Source organism: Thunnus albacares, chromosome 16 (genome assembly GCF_914725855.1).
Source record: "Thunnus albacares chromosome 16, fThuAlb1.1, whole genome shotgun sequence".
In the NCBI taxonomy this organism is placed as follows: domain Eukaryota; kingdom Metazoa; phylum Chordata; class Actinopteri; order Scombriformes; family Scombridae; genus Thunnus; species Thunnus albacares.
This window is the reverse complement of record NC_058121.1, coordinates 12,310,679-12,324,633: the sequence shown is the minus strand read 5'-3', so window position 1 is coordinate 12,324,633 and position 13,955 is coordinate 12,310,679. Positions and strand designations below refer to the sequence as shown.

Sequence of the window (13,955 nt, the reverse complement as noted above, 5' to 3'; positions counted from 1 at the left end):
GCATCAGCAGATATCTTACCTAGTCATTGACACTTACATTTGTATTTCTCCTCCAGGTGTCCCTTGGAGAGAGAGAGCAATCCAATCTTCATGGACAGGACGCGGATCTTCCCGCTACGACCACTGCAGGGCCCCGACAAAAACATACATCAGTCAAATATATTGTGTGTGTATTTTTGTATATACAGTATATTTTTGTGTGCTCAGTTCAGTTCAGATCTGAATTAAGTGCAACAGCAGTGACAGAAAATCATTACTTGGAAATAGTGTATGTGTGCTCTTGTACTTCTATCTTCGAGTGAGAGCTGGTGAGCTTCTAATGGCATATACTTTATACAAACAAACAGTGTTTAGACAAGTATGCATGTTGATGTACAGCATGTGAAGACGTGATTATACAGTGTGTCCATGCTGTTCAAGCCAATGCAGAGTGTATTTAAACAGGTGCGCATGCATGTCTGTTCCCAAACAAACTCAGTGTATAACAGCCATTTGCATACCAGCTGAGTCACTTTCAGGTGCACATAGCATGTTGACAATGTCTGAGCATGTAGAGTATGAGTGTGTAAGTGTGTATAAAATCATTATCATTCAAATGTGGTACTGTAGCTGATTTAGAACATTTTACGTATGTATAAGCTTAAATGGATAAACAAACAATAACACCAGGGATTCTTGAATAATTGAGTTGAATTATTGATTCAGTTAAATTTTAAAAAGCTAAGATACAATGTAAAAAAAACAAAAGACAGAGACTGATTCATAATCCTTTGTCCTAAATGCAACACAGATGGTACACATACGTGTCATAGACATTCAGCAGCCAGTTGAGACTCATGTCGACGCAGAGTGGCACATTGACCAAGTCTTTGTGCTCCTGCTCCAGGCCGTCGTAAATGGACGTCAGGCAGTTGATGACGTCCGGAACGGACAACAGCTGATTGTTGTTTGTGAGCTTGTGCTGCTCAAAGGTGTTCTGGGCCACGCTAAGGTCCAACAGGTCCACTGCAGATGACGATCCGGGACAAAAGATGGAGGGAAGAGTGGTAGAAGAGTGGCCAGGGCAGGTGGAGGAAGATGGAAAAGAAGGGACAGAGTAGGAGAGAAACAGGGAGGAAGGACAAGAGGTGAAAGTGAAGAAAGGAGGATAGGAAAAGGTTGACAGGAACAGTGAAAAGGAATAAGACAAAGAAGATAAAAAAGAACAAGAAATCACATAAAAGGAGACAAGGGATGGAAAGAAAAAGAGTTAGAACCATTCATAGCATTTCCAACTTCTTCCTTTGGCTTTCAGCAGAAGCTCAGGTTTTTTGAAAATGCCAGCATAACTGAAGGAAAACTGAAAACGACACAGAGGCATTTCAAAACTGCAGACTTGACTGATATTTTGTCCAAAATAGTTCAAAACAACTATCTGCGAGAGTCTGCTGGGAGTACAGGCACAGAACAGACAGCTCATTGTGGTGAAATATTAATATGAGAGAGAAATCTGAACAAAAAAGATAAACAAGGAAAAAAAATCAAGTGACTCAGACTGAGAGCAGAATCTAGTTTCTTCTAATTTAATTTATTGGCTACATCTTCAATGACAAAGCAAAAAAGAATGTTATATTTTTTATCAGTTGTACTCCCATCATGCTCTACTGTATACTGTAGCCATCATTTATCTTCAGAGGGAAAGAGACTAGGAAAAAATGTACAGAAACAGGCTAATCTAAGTCCTTTGTGACAACACTATTAAACAAAGTAGCCAGCTGCATAAATTCACCAGGTCTGACAGATAAACACACCTTCAGCAGCTATAGTTTGGTAGATACTGTCATTCTCTCTCTCTCTCACACACACACACACACACACAGTCAGTGGTGTCTCATTGACACATTGTGGTAGTTACACTAATTCAGCATGACTGAGTTTAAACTTCAAGAACTCCTTGCTGTGCCTTTATTCTGTCATGTATCAAGATACTACTCAAACTGTTCAAGACTAAATCTGATACGAAATTATTTAAGATGATTGTTTTTGCAGTGAATGTACAACATATTCAAAAAACGTAGAGTTAGCACCTAGTGTGCAGTTGGGATATTGTGTTTTACTTGAATTTAAGGACCTATTAAAGCCTCAGATCATGATGGAATTCTTAATTAGTGCAAGCAAAGGTCATCATGCTGTTCTATATGCATTTCTCCCTCCGACTAACTAGCACTTTTCCACATACCATTTAAAAACTGCTCTCTCTCCTGCAACCCTCATTCCTCTCTCCTCCTCTTCTCACACCTCCCCTCTCTTGCCCCATTGGTCGGTCTCTGTGAACCCCTCTGCAGCTCCTTGCCTTGCGTTACCCCCTGTTCCCCAGACAACACTAATTACCCGGGTGTATCCACGTGGAGCAGGCACAGCAGGGCAGCCATTCTGTCACAAAGCAAAACTTTACTTCTCTCCAGCTTTCTGGCTACACATGCTGATATGAAGTGGAGAGGCTGTGGCACATTAGCGGGATGCCACGCAAGCTCATTTGTGCTTCTCCAGCCCCCTTGGCACAGACTTAACCCAATTAGCCGTATCATAGTATCCCTGTCATGCGTGTTGTGTGTGTGTGTGTCTGCACACATGCCATTCTCTCTCACACACACAGGCATGTAGCCTACACATGCAAATTTGCAAACATTCATACAGGTCTCCGAGCCAAGATTCCACATGAATCCAGGCTAATAGCTAATAACTACTGATCCTTCTGAAGTACGAGTGCCTGTGCCTGTGTGTGTGTGTGTGTGGCCGTGTTCTGCGAAGTGATTGTTCTAATCTAATGGATGAAATTGAATTGCAGTGCCCCAAGTCGAAATCACTCAGGCTAATGCATTCCCGTCACAAACACACGCATAAGATCAGAGAGGCAATATAAGATAGAAGACTAAAATGCCTGAATGCCTGAATCACTCAAACTCATTAACAACCAACAAACACAATATCACACTTTGATACCTATGATTATTCAGGTACACAGGCCTAAAGCTGCTTGCACACACACACACACACACACACACACACATCTACAAAAGGCATGGTGTTTTTTATCTTTTGGTTTCACACATCCACACAGAGCAAACTTCTTACAACAGCAGGATGTAAATGAGTGGTGTGGGCACGCAGACTGTGTTGCTATAATAATGTCAACAGCTGGATAATAGTTAACATTTGTCACTGTTACACTGTGCTGAGCCCAAGTAGCTGCTGCCATGCTGGTTGAAACCTCACAAGGGAGGAATCTGCATGCACCTGCAGTATGTGTGTATGTGTGTGTAGATGTGGTAGATAGCCACCTGAGATAGTAGGTAATAGCTGCCTTTATCAAAGCTTCCATTATAAACGAGAAAACAGCAGCTCTTGTGTTGAGAAAAATACTAAAAAAGACCAGCCTAAAACAAAGCCCACCTGTGCACACCAAATGAGTCTATGCTCAACAGGCTTAACACAAGCACCAGCTGTGACTGTGAATGGACAAAATCCATGCGCACGCACACACACACACACACACACGGACACAATGCGTGCAATTTTACAGCCAAAATATCCTTGGCTCCTGTGCTGTTCTGGCACAGCATCTGGCAAAGCTTCAAATCATTACTGCATCCCCTCGTTGCACCCAGACTTCAAAAGAGGCAGACCATGAGTGTAGGTAGTAAGGTGTGTGTGTTTGAGCATCTTACTCACAGCACAGTGCTTTCTGTAGTCTGCGGATCTTCATGGCTGTTCGGTATGCTGAGAATCTCACATTGTTCAAGTCCGCTACAGGCGGGAATAGAGACAGAGAGATAAAAAGGTAGATGGCCAAAGAGAAAATGGAGGCAGAAAATCAGAAAACAAAGTGCAACAGAAATCTGCCTACTGGGCAACACAAGCAGGACCTCCGTCTTCAATGAAAGCCGACTTTTTGTTAGTTATTGTCTATGGAGATGACCGAGGGGAGTTTGGGGGGTGTAATGTGGACTGTGTAATTAGGTTAGTGAGTTGTGTCTCATTGGGGGCTGGTGCTATTTGTTGAGCTGCTGGCCTACAGCAAACACTCCCAAAGTTTCACAGCTTATTACTTATCTGGATGCTCATTAAAAAAACAGTCACACTGGCCACCCCACAGGGATAGATACATGCATATGGATAAGACCAGGGAGCAAGAGAGAGGAAAAAGATCAGGGTGCAATTTCAATCAAGTTAAAAGTAAAGAATAAACTAAATGGTCAAGTGAGAAATAGGTCAACAGGATTTAGTTGATTCCTCACCAGAGAAGAACCTTCAAAAGATCAGGGGCCTGTTTCACCAAATTTGCAACATAATTTCCTCTTATGTTCATTTTTACCTGTTTCACTTATCAAAACAAACACCATACTTGAGACCAATGCATGAGCATGCAAGAACACTGTAATATTCACAAATGGACATGCAATTTGCAAACAATCACTTTTGAAAAACCATGATGACACAATTTGCAATATATGTGTAAGCAGTGCTCGCAAAGTCGCTTTTTTGAAATGGGCCCCTGGTCCTTTAAAGATCTATACTGCCATGAAACAGGCTTTGTTTAACTGTATTTAAAGGGTCAGTTCACCCAAACTACACAGCCTTACAAAGCCAATATGCAGTAACCACATATTTGGTTGCACTGACTGTACTTCAGCTAGTTAAGGCTAACTGGAGAGCAGTCACAGCTAGCCTTAGCTAAAGCAATTTACCATCTTATTCCTAACTGTTTCCTGTAGTTGAAAACTTAATTTTGATACCCCAACATCTGAATAATCAAGTTTGTTATACTACATAAATCAGGCAGAAGTTAAATCAAAACATAATGGAGAAAAACAGTAACATCAGATACACTAGTCCTGCTAAAAGCTAACTAGCCTAGCTTAAATGCTCTTTAGATTGTCCAGAGTGCAGAGTGATTTTGTCAGAATTTATTTCTGTTTTTCTGCAGAGGGATATTTCTCCTAAAAAGTAATATAGTTAAGACTTTAAAACTCATTTCACTGTTTCTGTACTTGCTGTCTACCTTTGTAAGGTAGTACAGATAAACACATCTTATGACTTACCTCTTGTGGTATCTGTCAATGGAGGTAGTTTGAAGTTTATTTTCATGTTCTGAAATATCTATCTCTGAAATTTCTGCCTCCATCACAATACAATGGCAGTGAAAGTTTGTTTGTTTGTTTGTTTTTTGTTTGTGGCACCCACAGCAATGACAAATTACATTTTAAAAATTCAACAGAAACATCTCAGCCCTGAGTAACAGGGCTGCTGATTCTGAAAAGACGCACTGACTACGTCTACATGCACAAAATATTCCAGTTTTTGTCCTTATTCCAAAAAAGACAATACTCCTACTAAGCTGTTTACATGGCTAATGAAAATGAATAAACCTCTACTATTCCCGTTTACATGCAGAGGGTTTGCTGAGTGTCTTTGGTGCACCATACCGAGTTCTCACCGTAAGGCCATGGCTGCATGTCAGGATAATAACCAATCCCCTGTGTCCCCGTCATGGAGAAGGTGCGCTCTGTTTTTCCAGCCCACCCTGAATAGCTCTCCACTCTCCTCTAATTCCTCTCCTCTGTCTGCCTTCTTGCTCCAGCATATGTCATTTTGCCTGCGCAGGGGTGCGTTACACAACCAGCCCATCATGCATCTCTATTCCAGCCTTGCAAACTGTTGGTGAGTTGGTTTGTTTACAGTGCACAGAGCTGAATGTAAACAGGCAAGAAGCCGTGAGTCGCAAACTGCGGTAAAAACCCCAATTGAGACACATATTCTGAACTTGCTGCATACATATCCAAAGAATGCCCCTAAAACTTGAATAATATCGGCATATCCCACATGTTTTAATCGGAAAAAGCTATACTCGGATTGAGGCCTAATTCGGAATATCCAAACGGAATATGCTGTTTAAGTGACGTGTATCAAATTCAGAATAATAGTGGAATATTAGTGTGCATGTAAACGTGGTCATTGTGAATAGTTTGTACTGAATTACTTACTATGTATAAAAACAGTTGAATTCTGTGAATTAATAACTTTTTAAAACTTCAAGCACCACAAATGGAGTTCAGCTCTGTTGTACTGGAGTGGAGGCATAAATCTCAGCGACAGTTACTGTATCTGGGCAAATAAAACCAAAACTACATACATGTCTAAATACCACTAGAGGTAAATTTAAAAAAAGATTTCTGAAAATATAATGTAAGACGCACTTTAAGGTCCTGAAGACAATGTGTGTGATTGTGTGTGATTCCCACCTAGTGACTGGTAGAGCTCCGTCATCTTTGGATGGTCCCAGCAGGTTGTCTGTGTCTGGTGACTGAAAACCACAGCAATAAAAGACACCCATCAGACTAAACAAATAAGCAGACACACAAACAAAACATCAAACATCCTGACATCAAAACACGTACATACCCAACCTGACAAACATTTTTTACGCTAAAATATGCAAAAATATACACAGAAATAGCACTAGTAGACACAATAAACAAGTACATGCTCAAAATCAATACACACTTGCAATAGCACACAAGCTAACATCACTATTTAAGCTGTCACCTGTATTTGATGTGTGCAAACATTGCCAATGCTTTACTGAGCTCAAATCGGTGACAGAGGCTACAGATTCCTCCACAAGTAATAAATCAGAATGCCGAAACCACAAGAACCTTCTGAGTGAAACAGCACGTACACACACACACACACACACACACACACACACACACACAAGAATAGAATAACTGTGAATCCCTCTCATCACTGCAGGATCTGCCTTTTCAAACACGGGACATAAATATAAGGCAACCAAGTCTCAACTCTGTGTTTATATTTCTGCTCTCAGACAGAAGTCACACACACATAAGCACACAAAACATGAACAAACCAAATCTATTGAAAAGCCAACACTACAAAAATAAATAAAATAAGACCCATGCTAACACCGATCAAACATGGTTTCCTTCACACATAGGACGGCAAAGAATCTGACTTTTCTCAAGCTGCGGTTGCCAATCAGTTCCTCTATTTGAGCACTGTTGGCCGTGTGTCTTTGTATATACTGTATGTGTGTGTGTATATTTCAAGAAAGCACCTGGCTGTCAGAAGCCATACTCAGATGTGTGTGGAGTGTTTGAGACGATTTCAGGAAGAGGGTTTTTTTGAAATAAAAGCCTGTTTTTGAATGCAGAGGCTCCCCTGTGGTTCTTGCGACGGCTGACAGGCGCCAGGAGGTGAAGTTGAGTGCTGACAGTGAACTGAGGTGGCGAGTTGGATGGCAGGAGCCCGCCTTGTATGCAGATATTAATCACTATTCACTGGCTGTACAGACTGATGACCCCTTTCATGCCTGCACAAGCATTGCTAATGCCTGGACCTGCTCACGCTGAGGATAGGCTTGTGTTTTATTTAGACGGCCTGCAAAGAGTTCGGCTGAATCGACAAAGTGGTTCAGTGAATCCAAGTCCCGGGATTTGTTGATATTTGCTGCACACAAACACAACAAGGAGGAAGAACACTGGCTATCCAAGCCACAACTAGCCAACAGCCATTGCTGTAAAATACAGTCTTGTCATTGTGATCTAAGTGTAGCAGGGTGCTTGAAAAAAACAATAGCGCTGGTACAATGATGGAATACACGACCACCTTGCTACACAACAAAAATCTGTATCATAATACCTAAAGGCAGGCAGTATTTCCATCAACAAAAAGATAAGACAGCCTCTGCTTATATCCACAGCTCATGAATGCCATAATGAGGACGACTGAGTTGTCAGGTTCGACTGTCCTCAACGTTTTCCCTTCAACACATTGCCTTTGTAATGCCTATTCAATCTTTTTGTTGTCCTGCAGGAGAGAAAAAAAAAGCAAACCGACACGTTTACTACAAAGCTGCTACAGTTTAGATAACACAGCGGGACACATTTGTAGGCGAGAGAAGAGGCATCAGAGAAGATTAAAGAGTAGGGGACAAAAACTGAGATTTTCTGGCAGATATTGGATATATTATATATATTTGATATTTGATACTTGAAAGTGTCTACAACAGTACATCCTCAGTGAACCCAGTGTGGAGTATTCCCAATCTAAGAAAAACCTCCTCAGTCGAAGGACAAATGTAGTGCTGAATCAATTATTTGATTGGCTGATCAATGGAAAATAAATGACAACAACTTTGATGACAAACTCTTGGTTATTTACATTATATATTTCCAGCTGATTAAATGTGAGGATTTGCTTTTCTCTGTTTTATATGATTATGAATTGAATACTGAATTTTGAGTGTTTTGGACTGACTGCTCTGACTTCTGTGAACTTGCTACAGGTAATATAATCATTAATTGCCGCCATAGACATGACACCACCACCACCACCAAGATAACTGACAATGAGCATTAACTCTCCTACTTTTCTTGGGCATGTATTTCCCAGTAGGAAATTACTTCTAATTTTTCACAAAATCAAAACAAACTGAAATCGAAGCATGGCAATTAAAATGGCCTCTTATCAGAAATGGTGCTTTTCCTGATTTTTCAGAAGGTGGCTAACTGTGAGCGACAGGGGATAAAGCCACTTGGGAATTGTGGAATGCATGTGACATTTTCCGTCATAAACATCATTAAATGACATCTCAGAGTAAGCATCAATAAATCAGATGGGGTCATGGAAGGGGGATACTGCAGCACACGGAGGAGGGATGCAATTTATGTAGTCACCAGGGTATCATTTGGGGGGAAGGATAACCTTTTACAAGATGTTTTTATGAGATTTCTGTGTGAGCGAGCAAACAAAATCAGCGGCCGAAACCTTCCAACCTTCCAGAAGTGAACAGTCTGACCCTCTTAGACTAACAGATCACCATGATAACAATTAAGCTTATCAAAAATAATTGCTATTTCCTTTGACGTTTTCTGTTTAGCACAGCCATTTCCAGCTGCTACGGAGTCCAACAGAAGGTTAAAATGGTTTTCCTAATTGCTTACTTCTTCTCTGCTGCCCCATTATTAAACATAAGCACAGTTTTCACACTACTGTGACTGTGTGTCTGCCTGTCTGTCTGTCTGTCTGTCCTACGACAGGGCAGAATATGAAATGTTCTAAATCAACAACATTGATATCTCTGGGGAGTAAAAGATTAAAAAATCCTTCAGGGATGCATCCACCCTTGCCCCATGATCACATCAAATTGTTGGCTGCAGATCAGCCAACACTTCTGCACACCACTTTTCTTTTCTGCGGGGAGTTTGTCACTGTCACACACTCCACGAAAGGCCAGCATGAATAACCATGAGTCTGTAAATGAATGATTACTCGCATATCTGGATATCCAAAGAGACAGAATTAGTTAAATATCTGAGTAAGCAAGAGGAAGATTTCAGGAACTTTTTTTTTTTTCCCGCTGACAGCAACCTGCCAGACTTTTGATGAAGAGTCTGTGACAGGTGATAAGTGTCTGCATTCACCACCTGACATCTTCTGTCTTTCTCTGGCTTTCCCCTCACCTCTTCTGCCTATTTTTCACTTTTTAAAAAAACAAAAAACTGCCACCTTTTTCCCATACATTTCAAATAGCTTTGGATTCTTCAAGCTTTATTAAATTTAGAGCAACATACAGTCCACCCATGTACAGTATATAAAGGCTGTTTGCTCTGCAAGGTACAATCAACTACACACACAATTTCTCAGTGTCATGTTTTATGAAAATAATACAGAAAAACAACTAGAAAAGTCTCAGAATATAGAGTAAACTTTGCAGACTTGCAGTCTCGCTCAGTTTCCTCTCACAGAGCCCACCAGGCATGTGAACCCCTTCTGAAAATACCAGAATGGGTGAAATGGGACAGCATGCGAGCTTGCCAGCGTGAGACGGCAGGCATAGAACTCGTGTGAAACCATTTGATTTCTCCCCAATATGTCGCTTGAACTCCTCACTACAGGGGGTGGACAAGGCACGGTTTTAATCAGGGGCCCTTTGTCAGCTCAAAGAAAAGAGGCATGGTATGAGAGGGGATTGAAGAGGAGACGAAGACGGGTTCAGGAAAATGAATATGTCAAAGACTGATGGGAGTGTCCTAAGGATGTCACGGCACTGAAAGTGACCTGTGATTAGTCGTGGAGATGGGTTTAGAGTTCTGTTTTCAAGCTGCAAATTAAGTGGTTATGCATGAGTGTGCACCAGCCTGTATGTGCATTTGTTAGCGTGCAGAAGGATGGGAGAGGGGAATGTAAAAATGTTACAGACAGTCCAGTGACTGTGAATGCTGAATGCTGTAAATGTACATCAAAGAACAGCCACACACTGTGGTTAAAGTTAAAGGAGGAGTGATTATTTTCTTCCTGTTTCTGAAAGGCAGTTTGGGGTTAATGCGAGAGCCACTATGGAAAGAAAAAACCTGGTCCAACCAACCTAGAGGCGTCAACACAACATATGGTGTATACTCATGGTGTGTGTGTCTTCGGTTAGTGAGTTTCAGCTTGGTTCCAGTTGGAGTTCATGTGCATCTTTGGGTGTCTGTATGTGTTTTCTTGCCAGTGTGCGTGTGGGGAAAATATTTGTGTTCCCCAGGTCATTCTCTGGTCATTTATATCCTGGAAGCAGTAGGTCATGACCTGTCTCTTTCAGAGCGGTTCACCTCTATGTCTACTCAGGTTGGCTGGGGTAACCAACTGTCTTGAATGTGCATCTCTGTGTATTTGTTTTGTACGAATGCCCTTGTGTTTTGTTTTTGCGAGTGGGCGGATGCAGGTTCATTGGCTGGGCACATCTGTGATCACAGGCTGTTGACTCTAAAGTTATAAGCCTGTCCTCCGAGTCACTGCCTGTCTCTGGCTTTCATCTCTGATCCCCCTGTGGTGCCAAGCTGCAGGCCCAAACAGAGCGCAGGTGTCATTCCCCTCCTCTTTGTCTAAATCCTATCCTTTTCTACGTCCCTGTCTGGCTCTTAATTGTCTGTCTGAAGACGTTTTCTCTTGACCTCATCTCAACTCCAAATTTTTAGTATGATTTAATGAATCAAGTAAACTGTTTTAAATTGCTTGATAAATGTTTTTACTAGCTTTTGAGAAGGACTTGAATGCACCACTACCAAGCAAAAACAGTCCAAACTCTACACAAATTAATGAAAATGTAAATTAACCCATCTCAAGCTAGTTTCATGTCTCTAAAAGTTGAATTCTTGACAATGCTAACATGAATATAAATGCTTTGGAAAATGGTTGCATCAAAACATTTAACCTATCGCTGATACAATACTAGACTTGTAAATCTTTGTAGCTGTATTTATGCTAGTGTTTATGATGGGGTGCTTTAAAAAATGGCCATTAAACTGAGACAGTGACATTTCAACTCATGACATTGGGCGATTTAAGGGCGCATCCTTTAAAAAAAAACCCACCAATTTTATCATCCTAAATCATAAAGTTAGGCTGTATCAGTGTTCTAACATAAACAAAGAAAGCAGAACTAACAAATGATAGCTGATACTGCTACCCAAAGATGCTTTCTAAAGATGTGACGCCCCTCCAGACAAAAATAATTGTGAATTCAGGTCAGCATTAGTCAGCACTTTACTGACATATAGTTAGATTATTTCTGGATAATGAGGTCCATCATACTTTCAAAACTGACATTTCCTGAACAGTCGAGAAGCTCCTACTAATACAGGTCTTCTCTCTGCCTGTTTAAATAGAAACCTGCTATTTGGCCTGATTTGGCAAAAATTAGAATGGGAAGCAGGACGTCGAGCTAATAGTCACTATTAGAACACTGTGGAAAGCTGTCATGGGATTCAACCAGATATTATCTATTCAAAAGGAGTTGCTAATGTTAGACTGAACGAGAAAAATGAAAAAGCTTGAATTTTAATATACACACAGGAGCAAAATGAATGATGTGGACAGAATATACATAAAATTATGGCTAACTGACCATTCATGGATGATGTATGTGAAAGGTCACGAGAGGTCAGAATGTGAAAAGGTTGAAAAGATTTAAGTATCAAAGTCCACCCTGAAAAAAATGTGATAATGATTATAATAAGCCATTTTAAAGTCAGCGGTGAACATTTTTGCAATTCAAAATCATGGACTCTACTCCATGTGCAATATAATGTCCACACTCAAAGTCAGTCTTCTGAGGAGGGTATAGCAGTGGAAAACCTATTAAGTGATCCATTTTCCTTTGAAATGACAATTTAAGTTATAAAAGATCATCTGACTGTATGACAATAGACTTATTTTGATTTGGTCTAATTGCCTAAATGATACGGGATATTTGAGATATTAAAATAGACTCTTTTTTTTTTACAAACTTGCACAATCTACATGTGTATGAATCTGGAATCTCAGAGGTATAAGGACAGTGGCTCCCAACCTGGGGAAGAAGACCCCCACAAGAGGACGCAAAATGTATTTAAAGGGTTACTAGATAATTACAGGGGCAGGGAATACAAAACAAAACAAAAAGACATTCACTCTTCTACACAATATTTTATTTTGTTTCAGGCTTTTCTAAAACCTTTGCTTTTTTTGAAGGTCTGTATAGTTTAAGCTCTTCAGTCCTCTAAAAATGGGAAAATCATTCTTAGATTTAACTGCTCACAACTCACAAACAAGCACCCTTTGACAAAGGATCACAGGTAGACATTGCATTGTAGTAAAGGGTCACGTACACACACACACACACGCACACACACACACAAACACAAACACAAACACAAATATTTGAAAACCAGTAATAGAAGATGTAGATAAACACCAAAAAAATAAAGGAAAACTGGATTTAAAAACATCAGCATTTATACAGACAATACAATGATTCCTCTGCTTTGAATGCCTTACCAGTGTATAATCATCATCCCTTCTATACGCACACCAACACGTATGCAAAAACAAATGCATACAGATTATACAGAGGCACAAAGATGGCTATCACCACTTACTTGATATAATATGGAACCTTATTCTGAGAAACGGCACGTTGCCACGGGAGCTGCACCGAAGCTGCAGAGAGCGAGAGACATGGATATAGAGACAGAGAGAGAGAGAGAAAGAGAGAGAGACAAAAAGTTTAGCAGTCAAAATCGAACACCATCTTAATAAACTTTGCACAATTTTACCATGCAGCACAGTAATCCGTTTAGCGTTCAGAGCTTGACTTGAAATAATTCTTATATCTACCACTTCCATAAAAACACAGTCTACCTACAGTATATAAGGAGGACTCTTACTGTTCATGAAATTGAGAAGAAGGGGGAGAAAAGTAAATGGATATTGTTTTCTCAGCAGAAAGAGAGAGGAAGGAGACAAGGAGGCATGAAAGGAAATTAAAAGACAAAGGGAAAAAAATGTAGAAAAAGGTGCCAAGTTCCTTGATTCATGTGAAATCTTTGTGGGTATGAACAATGACAATTACGGACAGACCAAGGGGAAATTTAAAATTTGAAAAATGACAAGCTGATTCAGTATTAACACCAGCCAAATATAAGACTTGAGAAGCTCTCAAGAGCAATACAGAGCAGAAATGTTGCTTGATTTATCGCCCTCCCACTTTCCCGCCTCCTTGACACAGCTCTATGCACAGATAGAGAGATGAAAAGACAGTAAGAGAAAGAGATTAAGTGAGATTGGGAGATATACTAGATGGATAGGGCCAGATAAGAACACAGTACTTTATTGATCCCTGAGGGAATATTAAGCTACTAGTGTAATGAGAGTGAATGTGTGATGGAGGAGATAGTGTCATAGTGCCAGGAAGATGAAAGAAGAGACAGTAGTGTTTTGTCTGGTGCAGTTGCTGAGCTCTCAGCAGGGCTTACTTAGTAAATTCACGTCTATTGGTGACACAGCACGGCAGCCAAGCCTACCACCTGCTCTGAATTGCACACCGTTCATTTTGTCTGCGTGTCTGACAGCCAGCAAGGCAAATCAGGTGG

The 13,955-nt window shown here is 40.5% G+C and overlaps 1 protein-coding gene across 7 annotated transcripts in view; it reads right to left on the bottom strand.

The window, feature by feature from the left end:
• Positions 1-13,955, bottom strand: part of utrn (utrophin) — a 182,015-nt gene that overhangs the window by 40,541 nt on the left and 127,519 nt on the right. For all 7 annotated transcript variants that reach the window (XM_044329765.1, XM_044329764.1, XM_044329769.1 and 4 more), the window contains 5 exons: positions 12,963-13,023; positions 6,282-6,343; positions 3,712-3,786; positions 804-1,005; positions 38-123 (listed from right to left, as the gene is read on the bottom strand). In XM_044329765.1, the coding sequence (XP_044185700.1) occupies positions 38-123; positions 804-1,005; positions 3,712-3,786; positions 6,282-6,343; positions 12,963-13,023 (486 nt within the window). The remainder of the gene's footprint in view (positions 1-37; positions 124-803; positions 1,006-3,711; positions 3,787-6,281; positions 6,344-12,962; positions 13,024-13,955) is intronic.